Here is a 10741-nt window from a genome sequence, read left to right as displayed (position 1 = left end):
TTGCACTTTATCCACGATAACGATGATAGTACGTCAGCGAGATGCATACCTTACAATGTGGCGGTGAATGTCAAGTCTGAAGCCATTATAGCAATTCACCACAATAATGGCTAGCCAATGTATGGACTTGTAGCACTTAATCAAAGTAATGACATTCATCCACAATTATTTATGTTATGGTAACAAAGAGCTGCCAAATGCAAAACAAATGACATGAGGATTTGCAAGTGAATTCCTTCCCGTAAATTCTCCTTAGGTTATGCTTAAAGGCCCTCAGGATGGAAGCCTGTATAAATTCAGAGCGTTATCAAAACGGTGGTGTTATTGTGTCACATTTTACTGCCTATAAGCCATGAACCCAGCGCTATTGCCGAAATGAGCTCTTCAGCCAACAGAATTGTATTGATATCATTTGAGCTGGCCCTGATTTACACCCGAGAATTGTCTTCAGAATTTTACAGGGGGGCAGGGGCTGGGAATTTTGGAAGACGACCTTTGCTTACATCTGCCTATCAAGGAAAACAAAGACCCAGTTGTATCAACACTTATACATGCATTTAACTTAAAGTATATGAGCAGTTCCCACTTACCTCAATGGGCTTTGGATTAGAGCCATTATCATTACCAACCATGATTCTCTATTAAGTGCAGTACTTTTCTTTCAGGGGCATTTATGTGGGTGTTTGTATAAAAACACTGTCAAAAACTAAGAACACCAGTAAATATAAAATGGCAACATTCAGGTTCAAATGCAATGAACTAATTTATTTTTTTAACACTACATCCAACTGTTTTTCACCACTCACAGATGTCACTGGAACAACTTGAATACAAAAAATCGCCTAAGAACAATATACTACACAGACCAGCTAATATTGATTGCTTTAAAAATGCCCCCTGTTAAACTAAATAATAGCCAAATCTCACTGCAGTAAATGTGCCTTTATATCATTAAATACTAATTTAACAGGAATCTGAATGCATAGTGAAAAACATGAAAATGTTGAAAATGAAGGATTACTTTTTTCCTTTTTTTTTTTTTTTTTTTTTTTTTTGCATTATATGAGTCTCCAAAGCAACACTCGAAAGAAGAAAACAATCATTCCATATCAGCTGGCCACTTAGCTGCACAGGCCAAAACTGGGATTAAGCTAAACTCTAATACGCGCTTTCCAAAGTGAACTATGCCCCTGAGAAGGGAGGCTGGAGGACACCCCTCACCACAGGCTCTGGCCACCCTCGATGACCAGATTATGGCCCGTCATGTAGTCTGAGGCTTCGGAGGCCAAATAGACGACGGCAGCCTGCAGGTCGGTCACCTGAGCCAGCCTCCCAGCAGGGATATCAGCCAGCCAGCGCCGCACCAGCGGCTGCAGGTCCTTGGAGTGGATGAGCGGCGTGTCCACGATGCCCCTGCAACGAGCACATGCACCAGGAGTTTAGGACCGTGTTTTCCCCAGAAGGAAAGGCAGCACTTATAGGTTTTTGAGATGTTAATTCAGAAGGAAAACCACAGAAGAGCACAAAGGAGATGCGCAAGTCAGATCTGCTCTGCCTCTGCTGAAAGTCATCATGCAAACTTCAGCAGCGCTTCTTTCCTATTGCCTTTTGCTGCCAACAGGCAGGCTTAGAGGTTTTCTTTAAAGTGAGTACACACATACTATCTTTTTAGCTAATAGCAGTACCCCCTTACTTTTAGGTTACTCATTGTAATCACCAGTTTAATTTTTTTTATAGAAAACAAGCATGGCATTGGAACGGAAAGCACCTTGAACCAGGTCTGTCGCGGTTCTTGGGAACTGTCATCCTTCTACCGATTTCTCTTCTCATTGCTTTACAGCATAATGTCACACAGCGTGTTTGTGTACAGCCCAGAAACTGAAAACAGCCCGACTTCCCATATGTCAAGACATGGGGGAAACAAAAGCCAGCACCCTTCCACACAAAAAAGGAGAGGCAAAGATAAGCACAGCACACCCAGTGCGATTCCCCTTAAGCCAGCGCCCTGACAAATCATTTACCTGTCTTGTCTCTTTTACATTAATGAGTGACTACACCATTTATTAAAACTCTGCTAAGTTCATTTTCTTCAGGTGCCCTAAAAATGAGCGATGCTCTGGAAAGCACAATGCAGGGCGAACATTTGGCTGGCTTTTATGACTTTAACTGCGACTGATTTGTCATACTCCTCCTTAACAACATATTTGTATTTTGCAAAATGTATAATTTTTTCAGCCCCTGAACAAATATATTTACATAACTGTGTCTAACGAGAAATTACATTTAACTTCTCAGAAATTACAATAACTAAAACCTGAACTGCCAATTCCACTTCATTAGTGTGGTAGAAATGCATTCCAAATGTTAATAAAAATTCCAACATGCTGATAAATTAGCGCTTCTAAGGAGCATGTGACACCTTGGTTAACATATTCAACCTCAATTATATTTCTCTTCAGCACCCTGTTATCTGGAACCTTTGCTGGCAATCAGAGGTGCTGTTTTTCAGCGGCCAATTTTCTAGATAATGTAGCTTATCAACACTGTGGGTAAACTTGCCAATGAAATCAGGCTGCACTGAACCACACACACGCTAATTGCATCTCTTTTTTATGCATATTTACAGACTGTCACTTCAAAGAAATCAGTGGCCCATTGAGGCAGCCAGTTAGCTGGAAGAATTGCCTCTTGCAAATGAAAATTAGCAAACAAGCTAGTGATAAATATGAAATGAACAAAGTATAAAAATACCCGTTTTGTTCTGAAACTTCATCAGCATCCCAATTTATACTTCCAAGGAAATGATTTTTTGAAACATGCTGGATTCTGGGTATGAGATTTACCTTTTGTTTTAAATGAAGGCTGAAATCTGCTATTTACTCTGTTATGAAGTGGAAATAATTCAGACTTTCCCCCAAACATTTCTGTTTTCACTAATCGGACAGGATTTAAATATCAGCTTTATTTTTTATTGTAATTGTCAATAAACACCAGAGCAGTTCGGAAACACTGAGCGATGCAGCTCGCTTAAGCTCTGGCAATGTAATAAAATCAAACACATTCCAGTATAGGACTGCAAACGGTTTACTTATTTCCCCCAAGCACAACCCCCTGCTCTCCCCCCTCGCTCTCCCAAACTCCTCGAGAACTGGTTTTCTTCAGAGAGAAACGTGCTTTGAGCAGCAGACGTGAAATATGTTGGACTCTTTTCCCTTACGTGCCTCGGACCGTGCTTACAAAGCCATCAACATAATCATTCTGGCTTTACACTATCAGAGACCAGAATAAGATCCATATGATTTTTACATTTTTTTAAATTTACATACATGTTTTAACCCCAAGGGAATGCAGATTAGGGAATACGACACATAGTCCTCCAGCACAACAGATTTTGCTAAAAAGAGGACATTTTTCAATCTGTTCAGAAAAATGATCTTTGGTCTGATCACTGCAACCTGTAAATCACAATGCTGTGCCTCTCGCTGGACCTTTCTTTAGGTTCACTTCAAGTAGCAAAAATTTAGACGTGTAACAAAACTTCATTACAAGTTTTTGTTATAGAAATGAGAAAAAAATACAGCGCAAAACTTAAAAGTTGCAAACACACATACTGATGGCACTATAAATATTAGGCATGTCATTGATACTACACATCTTCTGGGAAAGGTTTGGTGCCAAGTTGGGCAATTTAATGTTGTCGAACCCTTTTAGGCAGATTTTAGTTGGCTTCTAACCAGTTCCAGCAAAGACAACTGCCAATGCATTAATTCCCTACCTCATCTCGTATGCAGTGCTGAGCCTATCAGTACTTTCTGTTGCATGTCAATGTAATATCAAACTGCTGGTTCCTTAACATTAGACATGAGCATCAATATTTCATTATTGATACACAGGACAATTTGAGACATTAGGAAAAAAAAAAAACCAAAAAACAATTGCCTAAAACATTTCCACTTCGAGAGACACATTAGAAAAATATCACTTACCAGATACTTAACTGGAATTGTTACGTGCGCTCAATCCCCAAATGAGAGCAAAAAAAGATTCCATCTGTGTGTAACTTGATTTCTTTCAGATGAGTTATTAATTTGAATGAGTTAAGTACACTCCACTTAATCAGGAAGTGTTTAATCAAGAGATCCACTTAATTGGGACATCTCCCAAGGAATTAGATTTAAGTCCAAAGATACTTACCAGCAACGACTGCTGCTTAATGGGGATAGTAATGCTGCTTAATTGGGACGCCTTCAGGTAATGCTGGGGTGCTCCTTCTCCTGCCAGCTCTGCCTCTCCTTCCCCCATGATGGGTACATCCAAAACCTGCCGTGGTCCTGCCCTACCTGCTTTCTGACTCCTCGTACCCACCGGGCTAAAAGCCTGGTACAGCACCATACGGCTGCCTCCGTACCGTCCCAGGGGAGCAAGGCAGGCATGCAGGGGATGAAGCCTCTTTGCCCATTGCAGCCCAAACCCAAATCCCTCCAGCCCACCAGTGGGGAACATGGTTCATCCCCTGGGACTGCTGAGTTTCACGGGATCCCCAACAAGCTGGCCTGGCTGCAGCTGTAGGTTGCGCTGAAGATCAACTCCCAGCTGCCCATCCCAAAGGTCATCGCATTATGGCATTTTATGCCTTGCAAATCAAGCAGGAACATGCAATTAGCCCTGCAAATGGACATTGATTCAGTGCAATGCCTGCAAAAATGAAGCGCTCCAATGCTCCAAAAACCAGAGACCCACAAAAGTCCCCTGCTCCATCACACCCAACACACTTCACATGTGTGAGGACCAGGAAAGGGACTAAAACACACCAGCCAGTGTATCAGCCACCAGTCAGTGCTCTGTAAAGGTCCCTATTCACACTCAGGTCCCCTCTGCAGCCTGACCCCCACATCCCTTTTGGGAAGACTCCAGCATCTTCTTCATTTTGCACAGCGTCAGCTGTGCAGCAGGCTACGAGGCAATTGCACTAGATGGTGGCATAAGGGCTGAGCACAGTTTCCTCAATACATGGAGACACTTGCTGCTGCGTGGAGCAACAGGCAAAGTCAGCCAAAGCATCCAGGGAGTCTCAGCCACCTTCATGGGCATGAGGCTTGCCTGGCCAGCAAGAGAAGCCCGAATCTTCAATTTTATAAATGCAATAAATTATCCTAAGGACTCTGCCATAACATTTTATGCATTGATAACTTTTATGCATTGCTCTGCATAAGTTTTATGCACTCATTAAGATATTAAGTTGATAAAAAGTGACCAGATAGGAAGAGGGAAAAAAGGCCAAAAGGTTTGCATGGTGAAATAATGTTTAAGGCCAGACTGGAGTGTTTGGAGCTTCAGACAGAGGTACGCTGAGAGTGCCTTAAAGCATTAATGCAACCGTGAGTGGGAAGGGCAAAGGACTTAAGGACACACTTAGATATTTCACTTATCCAGAGATTATCTTGGGTACCATCATGCCCTATATCTATCTCTGTGCTCCTCACACTCCTCAAAATCCACTCCTGTTATAGGATGCCTACATGCTAGGTTGGACATCCATGCTCAGAGAGACTTGTGCATTTGGGACATTTTTCAACCCTGCAAAGTACTCTGATGGCATCAACAGATGTGCTGTTGCATTGAGGCTATTGCCCAGTGTTGGGTATTAAGTTCAAGTGGGTTGAAGATGTCCCTGTACCTCAGTGAGTCACATCAAGAGATATGAAAACGAGGCCGGTGGGGTCCACGTTTTTGAGGATGGGTCCAAATCTGCACTGAAATGCAGGTTCACATCTCATACAGGCAGAAGGGTAAACGCGAATATTTATTCACTCTCAAGCATATATGGCTTTTGCTTCTGGTGAGGAGGGATCTGAGCTATACAAACTGCTGTAGGCTCCCTTCCTCCAAATGCTACCCAGAGCTCCCTGGGCAGCCCCAGCACGAGGGGCTCAGCCAAAGCTTTGAACTGCCAGGAGGAAAACTCTGCCTGGCTCCCCGAGTGGTTCAGTCCGGGTCCCCAGCTGCGTTAGGGGGAACTGCTCTGTCCAGAACCGGGGACCTTAAAGACAGCAAAACATTTGTCCTCTGTGTGCCCTTTCTGGCCATTCCTCCACAAAGAACCCCGCCTCTTCCTGTTGTAGGATTTTGAGCTCAGAGCTAGAGTGTAAGACAGGGATGATCAAAATGCAACCCCGTTTTGGCTTGAAAAGTAGAAAAAGAGAAGCGTCACTATTTTTTCTCCATGCTTTGACAACCGCCTCCAGAAACATAACTTCTTCAAATATGAGTGTATGCTTCCAACTTATACAAAACAATGAGTTTTCATCATTCCGTGGATATTTTTAAAATTTATATAAAACCCCTAGAAATGGGTAATTCCTCATCTAAGAGCCTCCTTACCCGTGATTGCTGTGCATGTGGCACTACTATCCCACCTCTGCTGGTAAAGATTACCCATGTGTTTTCAGACGCAGTTCCTGCCAAGTCCTACTGAGCTTCCCTAAGTCCCTTCATCTCCCCTAGCTCCCGAAAGCCAGTGTAAATTCACTTGCACTAGTTGTGGGAACACTATTGCAGTGCTGCTAGTGTTGGCATGGGGAAAATCCCATTACAAAGTAAGATACTGTTTAAAGAATCTGTGGATCATATAGAGCGACGGCTGGAGTCACTGGTATAATTAGTAATAAATAATCATAAGGAAGATAGCTAGCGCAAGGAAGTAGAGAGCAGACCGACAGTAAAAACACAGGCACTTGCCATTGAGCTCTGTGATTTTTTTTTTTACTCCACTTTGTGGATTAAAATATGTAATTTATTTTTCCTAATTTGATGTACATTATATCTTCATTATTACAATTTAACTCCTGGGTTAAAATCCTGCCCTTCTTACTTACTCTGATTGACTTCAATGGTCTACGGAATTTGACCGCTTCCAATTAACGCTATCCACTTGGGTTTCTGCTTAGCACTATCATGCACTGTTAATTGTTTAATAAAATGACTGTGTTGGGCATGTGTGTGAGAAACAGGAAGAGAAAAAGTGTATGTGGGAAGAAAATTTTTCTTTGTGAATAAATACCATAAAATAAAACATACAGTTTTAAGCCTCTAAAAATGAGGAAAATGTAATTTGTAATAAATACATATATATATTTACAAAATTACACCTGGCCTCCTGTGATTGTCAGAGCTGAACAGTATCTCAATTACAGCAGTACAATGTGGCTTTTAAAGTGCCTATATATTTGTCTCAAGTAAAAAGGGGAAAGAAGTATTGTCTATTAAGTGTCAAAAGCCTTTTCTTTAACCGCAGAAGGCTTGGACAGACTAAGGAAATATTTCATCTGGAAGAGAAATGCTAAAAACTACCCTTCACGTTATTGAAAAACCTATTATCAAATGCTAAAACCTCTTCTTAAATCCCTGAGTATACACAGCAACAGAGCAGGCTTGGTTCTAAGTATTTAAACCTTTGTTAAGGAAAAGACAACATAAAAAGGGATGCAATCCACCTGCTAATTAGAAACTTTATTTGCCGAGATACTGTTCATTTGAGCTTTTTAGAACATTTCATTCTCTTTGTACTTTCAGAATGAGACTACATTTTACTTACGGGGAAATGCAGTTGACTTTTACTCCTCTGTCAATCCATTCGGTTCCTAGAGTCTGTGTTAATTTTACGACCCCGGCTTTCGAGGCATTGTACGCCAACTGCTTCTGCGGGTGTGGGACTAGAAGGGATTCAGAAATGGAAAATTATTTATTCTCCACAAATTGAGATAGCTTAGGCACCACACGGACAATTCCCTGCATTGAGATGAACTATTTGCCATTTTCCCTGATACCAGGCAGGGACAAGAATTTAGCCACCCACAGCACAAAACTCTAAATCTGTATTTTGCCATATAACATTTTTGCCTCAGCAGCTGGGCTACTGGGAAAAAATGGAGAAAAAAAAGAAATAAATAAATTTAATTTGCCCATATTTGGGCAAAGCCAAAACCAATGTATTAAACATACATATGCAATATTTGCCTACTCCCAAGAAAGTTAAATAATCATATACACACATACACATTCATATATTGTACACATATGTATTTTTATATACAAAATACTTGTATATTGTAATACCAATAAAATATAGTATAGCGTAATATGATATGATATAATATGATATATAATATGATGTGGTATGTAATATGACATGATATATAGTATATGATATATAATATGGTATGATATGGTATGGTATGGTATGGTATGGTATGATATGATATGATATGATATGATATGATATGATATGATATAATATAATATAATATAATATAATATAATATAATATAATATAATATAATATAATATAATATAATATAATATAATGCATAATAGATTTTATATAACATATTATATTATATATAGCTTCTTGGAACAAATTATTCTCCTTAATTTTTAAATTATCCATAGTCTGAAGCAAACACATCATATTATCTAATCAGTGTTTGTGTGGATGTGAGCACAGGTGTGTCCCAAAAATTCAGAACACCCACCACTTTCAAAATCTGAAGCTTTTGAAAATGTTTCAAAGATGTCACATGTCAGTCAGAGAGGGAAAATGATCGGCTTGCTAATTACAATGTTCAAGCTTGTTAGTGCTGTGTGCTCGAGTGGCTCTGCCCCTCCACCAGCTCTCACACTTGCAGTATTCCCAGGAAAGCTACTTAAGGACAAATCCCCAGTGGGTGTAAAGTGCTTTAAACCCACGGGAGTCAAACCAAGTCAGTCCAGCTGTTGGGATTTACACCCACGGTGTGTCTCTCCTTGGACTTTTCTGGCTGCCATCATGACTTTGTTAAACAAATCCAGTGCAAAGCACTGATCCATAATTAACACCCTATTGGTACTGAGTGTCACTGAGATGCTGACTCTTTCATAGAGGGAGAGTGGGAAAAATCAGTGCTAAATATCAGTAATCACAAAGGCAAGCAGTTGTAGCCTGCAGGGTTAGGTAACGCTGAACCCTGGAAGCAGCTGAATTGCTGCGTTTGTGTAAGGTATAGCAGGAAAACCCCACAACATTTTGATAAAAACACATAAGCAGCTCTGGTAGATGGCATTAAATTGGTCTTAATTTATTAAGTTAAGCTGGTGCTTCAGTTCTAGATCACTACCATCCATGGTATCCCAACACATTCACTGCTGCTTTCATTGACTAAAACTATTGTTTTTGAGTATGTCAGTTTAAAGGGTGAAAAAAGATGACAACAAATTGAGTTATCCAAACTCTGAAAGAGCCAAAAGCCCTGCTGCAAATTACTGAGCATGTGAATAAGGACCTTTGCCTTGAACATAGATGTTTGTGAATAGATTTAAGCACACACGTGATGGGAGCAACAATTAGTGCCTCTTTTTTTCTGAACGTGCTGAAGGTTTTCTCAGAATTCAGAGGCCTTTTGCTTGCTACAAAGAGCATTTCAGAACACGGGCCCCCTCTGCCAGCATTAATTCTGTGCTCATTTTTTGTTCACTATGAAATGATTCGCGTTTTGACCAGCAGAACCACTTTGCCCTCTATGTATGCCTGTCGCTCCCCAGACGCAGTGCACCATGTGGGCTCTCAAAAAGATGTGGAACGTAATTTCTTGATTAATTGCCATGCATCAACTCCAAGTTACATACAACTTCGGTAGTTAACCTTCTAACCTCCCAAAAGCAGTTCTTTGCTAAACTTTCCAAACATGTCTGTTTGTGATAAATCATTCGGCATTTGCTAAGAGGATAAGAGTTTTGGCACCGGCTCTGCACCTCTAGCGCACGTGGGTGAGAACAGCAAGTTGCTGCAAGCTATCAGAATCGGCTTTCTGATTTGGGGTGGGTGCTCAGGCAGGGTTTTCAAGAGTGCTTCCATGTAAATGCTTTTGTCTTCATAAGAATATCTATGGAAGGTAATTCAGAAGATGAAATTTCCCCCTCCAGAGACACTTGGCCCCTCTCAATGGGAAGAGCTCAAGAACAAGCCAACAAGCATTGTGAAGGTCTGGCGCTGGGTGGGCGTTCTGCAGCTGAGCACCCCGCACTGCCTCCTCTTCCCTTACCTAAGGTGGTCTCTTATAGACAGAAGAGCAAATCTGCAACCCTCCAAACTCATAAAAAATGGAACTAGAGCTTGTGAACACAGTTATGCCTCCAGCAGTGTCACCAAAAAAATCTGAATTTGTAAGGCTTCTGGGAAGTGAGGACACTCACTCCTGTTTCAGATGGAGAAGATGGGAGGAAAGCAGATAAAAACGCTGCCAACATCAGCTACATTACATTTTAAAACACCTGACACTATGTTTTTGCAACCTTGTTCAGTGCATAAGGCTCCTAGCCTGACCTTGAAGAAGCCACGTAATGTTAATGAGAGGTGCACACAGATAGAGAAGACCAGACCACTTACCACTAAAGATATTCACTGTAAAAATTACAGATCTGAGTTACACCTGTGCAAATCGCAGAGCCTCAGCAGCCTCGTCTCCGCTGCTGAAGCATACGTCTGGAATAATTCCAGTGAAATACCAGAATCAAAATGCACATATGCAAAATGTATGCAGCTTATCTTCAATTAATTAAAACTGATTCTGAGCAGTGTATCTGGAAAAAATCACAAACAAAAACCTCCCTATCCTGCTAAGTGTCTCCTCATTTTCCTGTATCTCTGAGGAAGGACTCAACCTACAACAACAAAAAAAAATATCCCCTAACTATTTCTAGAAACATT

At 40.9% G+C, this 10741-nt stretch overlaps 1 protein-coding gene across 1 annotated transcript in view; it reads right to left on the bottom strand.

Annotated features, from left to right (window-relative positions):
* Positions 1–1082: 1082 nt before the first annotated feature.
* LOC104017002 (uncharacterized) overlaps positions 1083–10741 on the bottom strand; it is a 36362-nt gene continuing 26703 nt past the window's right edge. Inside the window, exons 10-11 of the mRNA XM_087744918.1 lie at positions 7595–7712; positions 1083–1413 (exon numbers count right to left, since the gene is read on the bottom strand). Coding sequence (XP_087601044.1) covers positions 1218–1413; positions 7595–7712 — 314 coding nt within the window. The 3' untranslated portion in view covers positions 1083–1217. The remainder of the gene's footprint in view (positions 1414–7594; positions 7713–10741) is intronic.

Source organism: Nipponia nippon, unplaced genomic scaffold, assembly GCF_047370975.1.
Source record: "Nipponia nippon isolate SJK-2023a ecotype South Korea unplaced genomic scaffold, ASM4737097v1 scaffold_9, whole genome shotgun sequence".
NCBI lineage: Eukaryota > Metazoa > Chordata > Aves > Pelecaniformes > Threskiornithidae > Nipponia > Nipponia nippon.
The sequence above is the reverse complement of the archived record's forward strand: the minus strand, read 5'-3'. Positions and strand labels throughout refer to the sequence as shown.